This window comes from Myotis daubentonii, chromosome 2 (genome assembly GCF_963259705.1).
Source record: "Myotis daubentonii chromosome 2, mMyoDau2.1, whole genome shotgun sequence".
Classification (NCBI taxonomy): Eukaryota; Metazoa; Chordata; class Mammalia; order Chiroptera; family Vespertilionidae; genus Myotis; species Myotis daubentonii.
This window is the reverse complement of record NC_081841.1, coordinates 86211419-86227346: the sequence shown is the minus strand read 5'-3', so window position 1 is coordinate 86227346 and position 15928 is coordinate 86211419. Positions and strand designations below refer to the sequence as shown.

Here is a 15928-nt window from a genome sequence, read left to right as displayed (position 1 = left end):
GCTCTCCAGAGAGCTCTGGATGAGGTGATACCTCCACATCGCACCCACCTTCTTTCATTACAGAATAGAAAGTTTCTCTTTTTAAAAAAAAAAAAAAATGGGCACCTCTAATGATAGTTATTGAGGTAATTCTTAGTGCTGCTAAATTGTGCATTATACACTTAAACACTGGGTAAACCACCGCCCAGGGGTACAATTAGATCCCGCAGCCCATGGAAGCAGGTATGTGGCTTGTCATTTAGAAAGAGCCCCCACGTTGCTTCTAGCCACAGTTCTTTTCACCACTGCAGCTCTTACCTCTTCTCACTTCTTCCCGTTGGAATTGTGTGTGTCTGTCCCGGGTAGGGTAAGGCTGCCCTTTCACCCCCCAGAGGTTCTATCCGAGATTGCAATTCCTGAAATGTGTCGAAGGGGTAGAAGTGTTGGGGGGAAAGGGAAATCGTCAGTTCAGAATGAAGGCATCACTGTGGGGGAAATGCTGTATTAAAGGGTGCGCTTCGTATCATATTTTCAATAGATGTCTAGGCTTAGGAGATGTACACATTCGGAAGGAATCAGGAAGAATCAAGGTCATCGCACCGGTGTGGAGAAGAGCAGGGGGAAGGGGCATTGCCTGGCAGAAAGGTTTGTAAGGTTTCTGGGGCAGAGGCCTAGGAGGAGAGGAAGGGAGTGCAGTTCCCTTCGTGCAAGCAGGTTGGTTTATAGGCAGAGCAGTGAAAGCCACACCTGGGGTCACCGCAGTGTGCTGCGGAAATGCAAGTGTTAAAGGCTGGCGAGGAAAGAGAGGTTACGATGTAATTTCTTGATTAATACAAGTTTTCTGCTTTGCAGGAATAATATGCAAGAGCATAGAACCCGTTCCCTGTTATAGTAGCATCTGCTCACATGAATGGCAGTGGTGAGATCTGGGTGGAGAAATCTCTATCTCCTAGTTCAGAAAGAGCCTAAACCTTCCTATTTAAACAAGAGCACTGGAGACAGATCAGGTTAATGACCAACACTCCAAAGGAGGGCGACATACTATCATGTCACTTTGAGTGTCAGTAGGATTGATGATCCTTGCACCCTTGCTTTGCGAAACACATGTGAGCGCTGTAATCTTCCTTCTCACTTTGATTAAATGGCTGTGTAAATCTGATTACATGGAATAATTCCATTGAAAACTAGAAAGAGGTCAATCTAGCCTGAAACGCCACGGTGTTAGTGACTCAGTGCTGCCGGCCAGGGTCATTTGAGATAGCTAAATATTTTAGAAATGTGACCTGCGCAGACCAAGTTAAAGTGCAAGCCCTTTGGGGGAGCTAGCTGATGTTAAAGGACTTGCAGGCATAGGAGGGCAGTGCCCTTGCTGAATGAAGGCATTCATTGCCTGGGATCTAATGACCTTCAAGGTCTCCTTTAAGGATACTTCTAGCAATTCCACATTCTTGCCACTGAAAAGGGGGGACACTAGAAATAGTATGAAATCAATAACATAATCTGTGGAAATGAGGGGGAGAGGGATTGGATCCTTGTTAATATTGCTAAATTTTCTAATCCAAAAGGTACAAGAAACTTCCTGTGTAACTCTGGGTGGATGGAGAGTAGCATGAGGAAATCAAATATTAAGAGAAGTAAGATGAATTGCCAGCAAGGGTATCTACTAAATCAGTAGTTTCAATGGTCATTTATAAAGATGGCCTCAATAGGAGAGTTCTATTTTAAGGTAAACAGTTTTTTGCTCTCTTAGTATATATTACCCAAGATATAAAATTAGAACTTAATAAAAGTAATAATAATAGTAAACTTTAATTGCAGTTATGCAGCTCTCCAAGAATCACGGGTGCACCAGATGTTCTGGCCTTTCAGTTAAGCTAAATAAGTGTGAAAATTCCATCAAGAAACAATTGAGATTCAATAAATGATTCTTTCACTTATTTAGCATTTGTAATGGACTTTAGCATTAAGAAAATAATTACATAGACAATACCTATGAGGAGCAATTATAACAAATTTAACCACAAGTCTACAGAAATGAATGCATTTTCCATTTTTCAGATGTCTGATTGCATTTTATTTATATTATATGGTTTTGCAGTTTGAAGGAAATTGTGGCTTAGGTTCAGAAAGAACATCTATTTCGATCAATAATCATTTATTTTAATATAACACTCTGTATATTAAATAACAATTGAACAGTATATTTTTCAAGACCATTTTAAAAAGTGCCTATCAACTTAATGGGCCTGATGGCCGATTTATTGATGTACTCACATTTTAGTTTTCAGATGGTTTGTGAGAGCTTTCCTTACTGCTATCAGTTTTAAAAATATTAAGAAAAAAATCCATCTTGCAAACAGTGTAAAAAAAAAAGGCCATTTTAGGCATACATTAGTTCTCAGAGAAGCAAATAGACTACTTTTTAGCTTTTGTTGTTCCAAGAAGACATCCCTCTATTGTCTGTATGAGGATGATATTTGGGTGATAATGCAAGTTTGTAGAAAAAAATTATGAAAAGAGCATTTTTTCATCTTATCCTTAGAGTCACTCAATTTGGAGTGTGTGCTTTGAGTAATTCTATTTTGTGTAGCTTTTAATTGATACATTCTGCCAAGATTTTAAAATTCAAGTGCTAAGTCAATTACATTTAACATAAAACAAGGAAATAACCATATGGAAATCTGAAGGCCTGTGCCAAACCAATTAAAATTGCTAAATTGTATTTATGTCTAACTGCTGATTTGAACATAACAAATTGCGAGTCACATTTGTTCTTTAATGGTAGGTGATTGACATCTTTCCATCACCAGGAAAAAAAAATCCCTGCCCAAATGGCTGGTCTGGATATTGGAGGTTTTATGCATGGTCTGGTGGAGTGGACACACAATGTGTGTCATCTAGCTCTAGCTTTTGAAGACTTAGATTCCAATTCCTGTTTTACCACTGGTGAGATAAATGACCTTAGGCAAATGGTTAAACTTCTTGGGAATTGCATTTTGTAATCTGTATGATGGTTATAAAATAGTCATAAAGAGTTTTCTCACATGGTGGTTGTAAGGATTAAAGGAGACTATATATATCTTTATCCCAACACAGTGGCTTACTGTAGTTACAGTCTGGATTTGTTGTTCCTGAGAAGAGAATTGCCTGCTGGATAACTTAACAACCAGAGAAAAACTGACTATTGCAGGTAAATGGTACTTCACCAGCAAAACAGACAGACAAATCTGAATTTGTGGATTCAGTGCTGCCCCTTCCAGGCTGATGTCTGTTTATAGACTGTAATGAACACACAGCAAACTAGCAAACTAGGAATGTATGAAAACAAAGGCTATATGTGGCATCAAGGATGTTAAATTCTTTAAAAGTAAAAATGAGTGAGAGAATTAGAATTGAAAATAGAAATAGAAACTGGAAATATTATCGCCATCTCTGATTCACTTCCATATTTCCACACTCTTGCTTTCTGAGTTCCCCCTGTGTGATGCTGAGGGTTTATTTTGTTTTGTACTGGAGACTTAGCATCCTATCCCTGGTGTTCTTGCACTTGCTCTTCTGATTGAGGCCATGCATTCATTTCTGCACGGTATCCTTTTTGTCTTTCCCAGGCAACATGCAGTGACATTTTTATCCATTATGCAAGTTTGGGAGATTTTTGTTTTCCTTTGCTTGATTACCTTAGTGTTCCCTTTTGTAAATTAGGGTAAGGCATTTGGCTGCAAATCAATCTTAGGAGTGATCTTTTATCTTTTTTTCTAGTACATGAATCCAACAGCTGCAGGGGACTGCTTTTGGGTGTAAGTCGCCTGTGTAGTCAGAACATTTATGAAACAAATTGAGGCAACACCAGGATGTTTTTATAATGTATGCTGTTTTCAAGGTTAGTTTGTATAGACTTTGTCTCATAGAAACCATTGACTGTATCCTCACTGATTTTTAGATGCTGCAAAATGTGTTTTTCCTTTTTACTTGACTATGGGCACAGGAAGAACTGTTAACAGGGGCTGGGAGTTTGAGGGAATTGTTATTATCACATCTCTATTTCCTCTGTCCAGAAAAAAAAAAAAAAAAGGAGGTGGGGAGTGATTTTCTTATAATTAGGCCTCATGGTTCTTTTTTTGAGATCTCAATGTGTGTCATCTAAAGGAAGACTGTTCTTTATGTTGCTGTCTTTGTCTTTGGCTACATTTCACTGTTTTCCTAGGCAGCCACATTGACTTGGATATTAGGGGATGGAGTTCTTTTATTAGGCTGGATACTGAGTTGTGTGACTTTGGAAAGAGATTTGAATCTCTTCCAACCTCAATTTCCTCAACTGTAAAATGAGAAAGTAGGACTAGGCGATTTCTAAGTGCCTTCCAGTTCTAAAATTTTGAAGGTACTAGTAAAATAGAGGCTTGAACCAGATGGCATTTAAGCACCCTTTGGTTCTGAGATTTGTGTAGCCATTGCTTTGGTGTGAATAAAAATGATAACCATTATTTTATGATTATGACCCAGCCAACGGGAAGAAAGAGGTTTAAATTTAGACTGTCTGCTTTTAGCCATTTCACCTGCTCCTTGGCATTTCTCTCTAACAAGAATGGTATTTACACTTTGCTATATTAGCAGTATCCACTGAAACTTTCTCTCTTCTGATCTTTAAATCCTCTCCATAAGGAAGGATCCTAAGGCAAAGGCAGGCAGGCGACCAGAGGAGGTAGGCTCACAAAGGTAGTGAGTGCCTCCCTGGGCCTGCGTGTCTCTTCTGCTCCTGTCGTCTCCAGTGTCTGGGAGCATGCAGTAGCCATGGAGGGAATCTGATCATGTAGCAGAAAGGCATTGGTGGGGAGCATGGGGGAATGGGTCCTGTGCTTGGCTCTTGCTCCTGCGCCAGCAGACACTGAGGCTTAGGCAAGTCTTGGACAAGTCCTGGGCGAGTCACTGATCTTAGTAGTATCTCTGGCCCACTCCCTAGCATGAACCCTCAGAAGCCAGGGAAGAGGAGGGGGTCTGCAGCTGGCAAGACGGGCTGGAAAAGGACTGTTGCCTCAGGGAAAGACTGTTCCTGTGGAAGGCACTTGGCTGAGGATTTTCGCAGGTGCAGTACCTTCTCAGGAACACCTCTCACCTACCTCCTTTCCTGAGCTTCTCTCTAGAACTGACCTCACTGGAGAGTTGGGGCAAGCCCAGTAGCCAGCAGCTGGTTTTCCTTAGCCATCAGAAGCCATGACAGTCCTTTTCTCATTGTTGACAGGAGACTATTGGAACATCAGCTGGACCCCTGCGCCGGCCAAGAGAACAGGGATTCTTCAGAAAATTGAGCAGTGGCAGTGGCAGTGACGCTGTCCTCCTCTAAGCACAGGCAGAGCCTAGACTAGAGAGCTGCCCACTGAAAGCACATCCAGCATCGGGGCAGCGATCCAGGCTCTTACAGAGGCAGCGGTAGCTCTCCTTCGTGATCTGGGTGCCGGAATTCAGCACTTGCCTCTGCAGGTGTAGCTGTTGCCCTGGTGCTTTGAGTGCTGTGGATTAGAATGTGGGCATGAAGGGCGGCAGCCAGGGTGCCTTCTCTGTGTTCTGGGTGCACAGAGAGTCACTCAAAATGGGCAGTTGCCCTTCAAAGAACGCTTTTGCTCTCTAGGATGACAATACAAAAGGGAACAAAAGAGCAAGAACAAACCCATCCTCAGCGTTCACTTGAAAAAGAAAGCCTCAGCCTCCTTCACCTTTGCAGAAGCCCGCCCCCCCCCCCTCCCCTCGCCCAAATGCATAGTGTGGCAGGCTGCGGACCTGGGAGGACCCAGCACAGTAGGATGTGGGGCCTGGTGTTGGCCTTGTTTGCACATACTCTGTTGCCCTTTCAAGAGCAGAATTTCATCTTCTGAACAAAAGCACTGTGGGTGCTTAGAACTTTTGCCTCTTTTTCAACTTGACATAAAATCTCTGAAGCCAGCAGTCTTTCCATTCAAGTGTATCTCACAACTGGCTTAGAATGTGGTCCTAAAGGGTAGTTGAGGGTTTTGAGTAAAACCTCAAAGAATTACAATTTAATAGGGGCTGTCTTTTGTGAGGGACCCCCTTATGCCGAGATTTCTGCTGTTTCCTGGGAGTCCCTTTCTCGAGGCCTTTCTAGACGACTGCCTGTGAAAGCACACGGATTCCTTGATTTCCAAGCAGAGCGTTGCAGAGAAATGGGCTGTGTTACAAATTCCTTGCTCCTGTCCTGGCACGTGTTGTTCAGGACATATGGATGGCCATTCAGATTTACATTAACTGCTGAACTGGAGATGAAGAGGAGGGAGGAAGGGTAAAAGTGTTTCATATAAAGTGATTTCTAATGTCGTCCAGAAAACCCAGGGATTGCAAAACAAACCTCAGCAGTCACACATCATTATTTATGGTTCTATGTAAACCTACAATTTAATGCTTCTGAAATAGTCAACACATTAGGGATTTCCATTTCTGATGACCAGCGAAAACCTCTGTGATTGCTTTAGTTTGGATCTCTGGCAGTTTAGAAAGCTGCTCTATTCGGCCAGGCCTGCTCAGAGGCCTCTGATGTGTTCTGTTAAGCGGAGGACTGGCTCTGACATGGAATTCTGCTGGTTAGATAGGGTGCATGGCTTGCGCTTTCTGCCTCCAGGTGGTCCAAAATGGGCATTGAAATGCAGAGATAATAAAGGCATTAGAAAACATTCATGAAAAATGAAAGAGAGGTTATTAGCATGTTTTTAATATTGTATGACATTAATTTTATGTACAAAAGCACTACAAAATAGGGTTTATGTTATTCTTTCATTGTTTTGCAGCAAATTATAACATTAAAACAATATTCTTAACCCCTGACCAGGAAAGTATTTTTAAAACTTTAGTACATGTATTTTTTTTTTTTTTTTGCTAATGTGCCATACTCTATACCTTAATAATACTTAGAAAATAGTGGGCTGCCTTTTTCTCCCCTTTTGAAACTTGAATCTTTTTTATTCTTAAACAATTTTAATAGACTTTTAAATTCAAATGCAATTTGATTGTTTATTGTTCTGCGTCTGTACAAATGTCACACATAAATGATTCAGCATGAAGGAAAGGATTTACTGTAGTGTGTGTGTCAAATTTTGACATTTAAATGTGTAGCCATTTTAAAGAGTTTCCATCATTGCTTTATAAAATCAAATCACCCTGCTAATAAGATCAACCAAAGTGGCACTCAGTAGAAAACAGTTCCAAGATTAATTAATTGGGAGAACTTTTCTTCTGGGAGGTAGGTACAGGTTTTTTTTAAAAATCCCATTTCACAGATGAGGAAATTCAGATAAGGTCCTTCCTCTGCCAACTCCACGTGTTTACTGCCAAGAATAACACCCAAAGAGATTTAGCTGGCACAGCCACAGTGCGTTAGTGTGGCTTGTTTAGCACGTCAGAGATACAAATTCTGTTTACAGGAACATGGAATCAAAAGCAAATGCAATTCAGATATTAGGAACAGCTGCCAGTGATAGAGTTTGGACCAAAAACTTTTTCATAATTCCAGTTGCCTAACAGAGTGGCTCATATCAGGTACTCATTGTGTTGTGGAAAGAGTAAATGCCTGATTCAGGTTGTTAGGTGCTGATATACTTTTTTGAGGCTTTTTTCCTTTTCTTTTGTTAAAACAGGGCAAATTTTTTAAAAATGTTTAAATTGATTTTAGAGAGAGGAAGAGAGAGGGGAGAAAGAGAAAGAGAAACATTGATGTGAGAAACATCATCAATTGGCTACCCCCAGTAGGTGCCCTGACTGGAGTTTCAACACACAACGTGGGGATGTGCCCTGACCAGGAATAGAAGCCTCCACCTTCTGATGTATGGGCTGACATTCCAACTGAGCCACACCAGCCAGGGCAAAACAAGGTACATTTTTAACTACTGTGCTGGCTCTATTATATACACAAATGTGTTTGGTTGATGATGATAAAGGTTACTTTGTTCACCATATAGAGTATTGTTTTCCATGAATATGCAATATAATTTACTAAGCAAAACTGGAGGTCATGTGAGAAAACAGAAAACATTGGATTGAATTATAGATCAAATGTAGTATTGGTTCTGCCACGGACTAGCTATGTGACCTTCAGTAGGTATTTTTCTCTGAACTTTACTTTCCCAATCTTTAAAATGGGTACAGAAATAACCACCTATTAGTTGTATTGATTAAGTGAGATGGACTATCTAAGGGCACAACGACTTACACTTAGTACACAATCAATTCCTTTTCTGCTAAAATAATGAATCATGAAATATTATAGCAAATCCAAATGCTGTAAGAAATACATTCATTGTTAGCCATTTCTGCTTTTGCATGAATAAATAAAATAATCCTTAGAGATTAATAGCATTACTTCCTTATGTTATCTGCCTTCTTTAACACTCATAAGTACTCTTAGCAAATTAAACAAAAATTTCCTTCAATTTTATCTCCTTTACCTTTACCACCTTCCCGTGAAAGGAAAGTTATACAAAATAGTCCAAATGACAAGCAGCTTAAAAAGAGAAAGCAGCTTATTGAATAAGGAAATAATAAGAGTAGTTGATAAGTTAATATATACTTGTTGATTACGCACCACGATGAGGTGCAAACTGCACGGGTACGTCTCATTTGATTCTCGCCCCCGAAAAGTTATGAAGTAAATACTATTGTTGATATCACTTTTTTAAACAAATAAGGAACTTAAAGTTCAGAGAGTTTAAGAAAACATGCCCCAAAATAAAAGAAGAATAAAATGCAAGTAAGCAGAAAATCTTGGATGTGAAGCCAAGGCTGTTGAATTCTAAAGACTCGATTCCACTTAGCCATATTTAGGTATACATACATAGACGTGCAGTCTGTACAGTGTGAGCTTTTTTGGTTTTAATTTGCCTGTGGAGATGATAGCTTTTAGTCTTATATGGGGAAGACTGAGGCAGGAAAGCTGAGCTTCTGGGTGAGGGAGAGGTAGCTTCTGACCCAGCTCCTTAGTCCCACCAGGAGGGTAAATGGTTGTGGGAGCAACAACGCTCACACAGTCAGGGCACCTGCCTCTCCCTCAGTCTCCTCAGCTGTCAAATGGGTGCCTCATCTGACTGCTGTGCGGGGGGCCCTTATAAACGGTAAAAGGGCCATTTTACTTTATGGAATTAAGAATTACTGTCTAAACCTTGGTGTCTTTCAAATAAAATCGTACTCTTGTCTGCAGAAGGCAGGTTTTAAAATATTTTAAGATGGTGTTGCAAATTAGTACACTCTTAAAACAAAAGATGCTTCAGGGATCGCTTCATTCAATCGGCCCTGACCCTATTTTCACGCTGCTTTCAAAAGCAACTCTAAGTGCCTGTGAGCATATTAGAAAACTATTTAATAATGATATCTTTATGCTCTGCCTGTTTTTCAAAACTACCAGCCACTCAAGTTAGGGCCTTTGCTCTGTCATTCATTTTCTGCTTTAACACTACGATTTTTTAAACAAAGGACCACGGGAACACCCTTGTCAGCAGCATTGCTATGGGACTTCCTCATCAGGTTTAGCGGAAACAAAAGTGTTAGCTGAAAGGTCCTGGCGTCATCTGAACACAGATGATGGACACAGCACGGCAGAGGTATGATGGACCGAGCAGCCCGCAGCTGGACAGCCTGCTGCGGTTGGCTCAGCACGAGATCTCTGAGCCTCCGTTTCCACAGCTACAAAACATGGACAGCAAGAGTACACTTCTCAAAGACGGTCATGAAGATTCAGCGAAATAATCCACAGGAAAGCCCTCCGTCCAGCACTTGCACGTGGGAAATACTAAATAAACGTTTACTGTTATCCTTAGCCTTCGGCAATTGGTAAGCTTATCAGTGTGGTGCCTCCTGTCTGAGAGAAAGTGCCTTTAAAAGTCCCCACTGTCTGAATGGAAGGGAAAGCTGGAGCCATTTATCCAAAGAACTCGGGCTTCCCATCCACGGCAGTCCTGAATAATTGGATTGCTTTCATTCCCTACTATCACAAAACCAGAAAAACAGATAAGTGTGTATAATGATATCTCCAGATAGTTCACCTAGAGCACGGTTACTTCTTTCTATCATGCGCCCCAGTCACCGAGCGAACTGCACACAGGCGCTGGCTTCCGAGCCGGGCGGCGGCCAGCACCAGAGCCTGCATTCCTGAACTCCACGCTGTCCCTAGAATTGGGGGGGGCCGAACATGAGCCCTTCTCATGAATTGGTGAGTGATATCCTACTTTTCCCTATCCGGAAGAAGAGGTCATTTTTCGCATTAACAGAAAGATAGCCCCTTGTCAAGGGAGAATGGAAAGAGTATGGCTTTTGGGTCAAAAGCACCTAGGTTTTACCTCTGGTTCTTGACTCCAGCTTGCCAAGAGATCCTATGCAAATTACTTAACTTTGCTTCACCTTTTCCTACCTGAATTTCCTCTTCTGTAAAATGTACTAATAATACTTAGCACCTTTCCTCTCTCCCTTCCTCCCCCCACTTTCCTCCCTACTCCTTTCACCCCCTCCCTCTTCTCCTGGTCCCCTTCCTTCTTTACCTTTTTAACCTAGGAATAACGTGCTGTATACCTGTCTTGTAGCTGGCCCTCACAGATTTTTACTGTGATAAAAAAGTATTTTCCAGACCTCATCCATGTTTTCCAGCTATACCGTGAATTATGTTTGCGCACAGTGTTTGACCCATTGATCTCACAGACACTTGAAGGAGCGTGGACTTTGGAGTCAGAGAGAATGTGGCCTAAGTCCCAGCTCCATTATTCACCAAGACCATGCGCGTGCTATTTACTTGCTTCCTCTAGGCCCCAATGCCCTCACGTGTCTACTGGGGTAACAGTACATAGAAGAATACAAAGATTAAATGAGATAATAGGTGGACATTGACCCAGAACTGATGTTCAGTAAGTGGTGTCTCTAATCTTTAGGGACTGGATTATGCCAGCAGACAGATCAGACTTCTACTCTGTTTGCTGCTTTTGTGTGACGGCTGTAGTAATTAAAAACCCGCGGCCATTGAAAAGCATGGAGAGATTAGGGCTGATTATGGGAAATGAGATTATGTAACTGTGATCGGAGATTAGGGAAGGGTCTGGATCTCGGTCAGCATGGATCTTTGAAACTAAGGATGCTAACACATGCCTTGGCTGCCTCACAAGTTGTAAGAGGCAAAGAGGTGATGGATAGAGCAGTTCTCTACAGACCAGGAGGTTCCATTCATAGGCCTAGGGTCATATTATCCTTCTAAACCTTGAGTGATGAAAAAATCTAAACTTTCTAAATTTATGAAAGACATTGTTTATTAATGTCTTCCAAAAGGAGCCTCAAACTATTTTATGTATAGTATGTATTAATAACTTTGCAGACTCAGATCTGGAGTCACCTCTTTTGGATGACTCTAAGTCACTTAATTCTGCTAACATTCTGATTTTCTCATTTGTAAAATGAGGTTTACAATGGTGTCTAACTCCTTAGGTGGTTGTGAGGATTCAATGAGCCAATACATGAGAAGGGCTAGTACTGTGCCAGGTATCCAGAAAACCTAGGTAAATGTTAGCTGCTGTCAAGAAAAATTCACTTTTACATTTAAAGTCCCTTTCTTGGGACGTGGGGAGGGGGCAGTATGTGTTGAATTTAGTAAGTGTGTATGGTCAACAGTTTGGGATTGTTTTCATTACGAATTCAGGGTTTATTTTCTTATGGGTGATTGTGTTTAGAGTTTAAGGGATTGATTGTCCAGGTTAATCTTTGAGTAAGTTTTGTATCAATCAAGACAGACTCGAGTTCCTTTTATCAGGCCATTACTTCAGGTAAACACACATTCCATTCTCTGACAGAACATTAAACTGTTATATTCCTTTTGATGGAGTGCTGACTTGTTCAAGCATTTGTGACAGAAAACAGCTTCTGTTTTCTGACATTGTACAACTTAAAGGCTTTTTCTAGAGGTCTCTTGACTGAATCTTTGACTATTGCTACCTCAACAATCAAGTAACCAACCCAGAAATGTGGAAATGTGTGAGTTCAGAGTAGGATCTAAGACAAAAAAAACTCGAATCAAGACTGTAAAATCAAGAATTGAAAAATCTCTTTAAATCAGAAAAAGGAAAAAACAAAGTTAAGTTCATTTTAAGGGCTAAAGTAGAATGAGACAGAGTCATTGGCCTGAATTATTTTTAAAAATTGCTTAGAAGAGCTGGATTACAAAGGGGCCTAATTTTGTATCTTTCCCTGAAAATTCGTGTCCTGGCATTTGAGAGGTAATACAGGAAAGACAAGAATGTGCTGATATATGGTTTAGCCCCTCCCAGGGTATTCATTTCATTATCCAACAAAATGAATGGTGAATTCTGTAATTTTAGAGATTCTCTCTCACACATACCATCTGGAGTTATGATGGAAGGCTGACCATGCATCTACCTTGGTTCAAATCCTCCAATGATGTTGCATTACCTGAAGGGTAAAGTCCAAACCCTCAACAATTATACAGGTTCTCTGTGATGTGGCTGGTGCTTATCTCTGCCACTCCCCAGATGGTAAATTTCATTCCAGTGTCACCTAACTGTGAACAGTGGTACAGCTGCGAACTCACCACTTAGTCTCAGAGGCCCTGACAGCCTCTCCAGTTGTCTAGCTGAGATGATGCCTCCTCACAGAAGCCCTCCCTTCATGTCTGTTTGCCCTTCTTCCCTGCCCCCTCCCCACTGTGTTTAGTGATCTTACCCTGTGCTCCTATAGCATTAAGAAAAATTGTGTGCTTAAAACATACAGAACACATCATTTTACTTACCTGTCTACCTGCCTAAATCGCCTCATGTTGGTACCCCTAGCTGGTGGCACAGCACCAACATCTTGGTAAAGATTTTCAGAACCGCCGAAACCGGTTTGGCTCAGTGGATAGAGCGTCAGCCTGCGGACTGAGAGGTCCCGGGTTCGATTCCAGTCAAGGGCATGTACCTGGGTTGCGGGCAGATCCCCGGTGGGGGATGTGCAAGAGGCAGCTGATCGATGTTTCTCTCTCATCGATGTTTCTAACTCTCTCTATCTCTCTCCCTTTCTCTCTGTGAAAAACCAATAAAATATATTAAAAAAAAAAAAGATTTTCAGAACCAAACTGTGAGTTAGTGAATCATGCCAGGTGTATGTGTGACTGAATCATTTACTATCGGCACTCTGAATGTGCATCAGCATTCTACTCATGGATGTGGGTATTTAGCAACTTTGTGCTTCCTGACCTCGCTGAGGTGACTTGGAAGGTAGGAGGAAATTTAGAACTGCTGGTAGGCACCGATGACTATAGGAAGCAAACCTAACTGTGCACACAACACTGCTCTACACAAACACACATTCTTCAAATGTAATTCTGCTTGGAGGGAGAAGGAATAAATGGGCCACTTGGGTTGTAGAAGAGAGTGGAGACCAGGATTTAAAAAGATGAAGCTGGGGCAAGTTGCTTGGCATCTTTGAGCAAAGAACACAGTGGTTGAATGGCACGTACCAGCTGGTGCTTGCTAATTTCAGATGTTTAAAGGGCTGATGAGCCAGAAAAGATTTTACGACATAGTGCTGTTGATGGTGAAGAAGGAAATGTTGATTTTGACGCTCATTCAATGTGTGAGGTTCCAAGCTAAGTGTGTGGGTTGCACGTTTTATCTCCGCTAATTCTCTCCACCTGTGAGGGTGGTAGTGTGATGATTCTGTTTTATAGAAGGGGAAGGTGGGCTTGGAGAGGTTGAGCAAGTTGCACAGCATCTCACAACTAGAATCATGAAATTTGATCTCTGTGCTCCTCCTAATCCCTTGCTTGGTGCTGCTGTCATCTTCCTTTTCTTTGCCTAGATAAGACATTTTTGGTAGATAATAATAAGGCTGATACATACAGTAAATGGATTCTTTTTCCCAAATTACCGCCCCCCCCTCTTCAAAATGCTTCCTTTCATATATTTTTCCACAGTTTGTGCTGGTTAATAGTTAGCCAGTGCAATAGACAAGGACGGTATGTTGTGTAGTTTTGCCTACTGTTGTGTATTATCTCTATCTAGAAAGTCATGAAAGACAGAAAATAGACAATATGAGAATTTTTAGATGGTTCCATCTGAATGGTATTTATGGATATAAAACAGATGTGGTTAAGCAATTGCAACAAAATAATGTTTTAGTACTTAAGATCAAAGATATATTTAAACGTGGAGGAAGGAAGTTGGAGGATTAACAAGAAATGACGTTTTCAAATTTCACTTGTGGTTAGAAGACACCCATTTAATCTGTGATCAGAAGTTACCAAGGCAATCACAGCACTGCCTTAAAGCACAGTGCTCTATACAGTAATTTTATGTCCTTAGCAGATTAATTTGCAGGATACTCTTTGGATGCCAAGTTTTCAAAGTGCTGACATTTTTTAAAAGTTACACAAACTTGTACCATGGCCTATTTTAATTTGTCTGTTTTTTTATTTGTATGTATGTAGTTTTTTTAAACTTATCCCCAATGAGGTTTGTTTTGTTTCGTTTTAAATATATTTTTATTGATTTCAGAGAGGAAGGGGGGGTGGAGAGAGAGAGAGAGAGACAGAGAGAGAGAGAGAGAGAGAGAGAGAGAGAGAGAGAGAGAGAGAGAAGATGAGAGTGAATCATTGATTGGCTGCCTCCTGCATGCCCCCCACTGGGGATTGAGCCCACAACCCTGGCATGTGCCCTTGACCAGAATTGAACCCAGGAACCTTTAGTCTGCAGGCCGACGCTCTATCCACTGAGCCAAACTGGCTAGGGCTAGTTGTATGTTTTTGCTAATTAGGTAATCTTGGTTTTGGGTGTAGAACTGAAAGGTTAATATTTCTGGCACCCATACAGCTTTTAAAGTTTTAAATAATGTCCTATCCCAGAGAGCAAAGTCTCCCTCCTGCCTCGGTTTACAAATAAAAGCTCCAAAGAGCACCATCAATGAGAAGAGGTGCTCACATACCAGACTTTAAGCAATGAAGTCAATGTGCAAAATGGTTTGTGCAGATTTGGCTCCTAAATCTTACAGCAGCTGCAACATATCTTTTAAATTTCATTGAGCTGGATCCACAGCTCACAGGGTCCTCTCTCCATTTCCTGGGAAGTCAGTCCCCATTCTCCCCCATGCGGTGAGAGACGCTCTTTGCTTTCCAAGCAGTCCTCCTGTTTACATTTATGCTTCCATCTCCATTTGATTCCTCAGCAAAGCAGCTGCTTTGAGGAGCCCACAGGATTGTGATGGTTATTTGCCACTCAACCCTCTTTTCTGCCCAAAGAGCAAAGTGTCTTTTTTTTTTCCCCCCAACATGATTGTGAGAAAGGACTTGAGGGTTTAAAGTATATTCTTTGTATTCTTCTTTTGATTTTTACACTAGGGAGCTCAATTCATAATCTTCCTGAATCTTCTTCAAGGAAGAATTTCAGAACATAAAATAGTTTACATTTACTTTGAAGGTTGTTAATTCGGAACCTTTTTAAAAATAATAAAAGGTGTGATGCCAGCACTCACATCCTGATAGATTGTAAAAAGCCTTCTCCTTTTGTTTCTGTTATATCTCTTCTTTTCTCTACTGAATTTGGAGTCTCCTCTTACATACTGGAATTGTGGAGAATGGTAAGCATAACTGCCTGGATATCACGATAGAAAAGCTGAATAAAAGAAAACAACTCATGTGAGAGGAGAGCAGAAATCCTATGCCCATATTAGTCTAAAGAAAAGGTGGCTGATTTTATTCTTTAGTCAAACTAGGAATGGGTCTGGATGACTAAAGGATTCGGTTCTCTGAGGTGTTTGTTTGTTTGTTTGTTTGTTTGTTTGTTTGTTTGTTTTGCCTACTGTAGTAAAGATGACAGAGAACAGTTAGCCAATGCTTTGGGAAGAGATAAGATTAGCATTTGAAAGCTCAACCAGTGTTATCACTTCTGAACATGTTTGCTCTCAAATGAAATCACATTCCATGTGTATTTCC

General features: G+C 41.0%; 1 protein-coding gene across 6 annotated transcripts in view; it reads left to right on the top strand.

The window, feature by feature from the left end:
* Positions 1-15928, top strand: part of KITLG (KIT ligand) — a 92689-nt gene that overhangs the window by 888 nt on the left and 75873 nt on the right. For 4 of the 6 annotated variants that reach the window (XM_059683749.1, XM_059683745.1, XM_059683744.1 and 1 more), the window contains exon 2: positions 1545-1705. The exons of 1 other annotated variant lie outside the window; for it this stretch is intronic. In XM_059683749.1, the coding sequence (XP_059539732.1) occupies positions 1676-1705 (30 nt within the window). In that variant the 5' untranslated portion in view covers positions 1545-1675. Of the gene's footprint in view, positions 1-1544; positions 1706-3738; positions 3860-15928 lie in introns of all 6 variants that reach the window. One more of the 6 variants, XM_059683746.1, reaches the window with a different exon arrangement.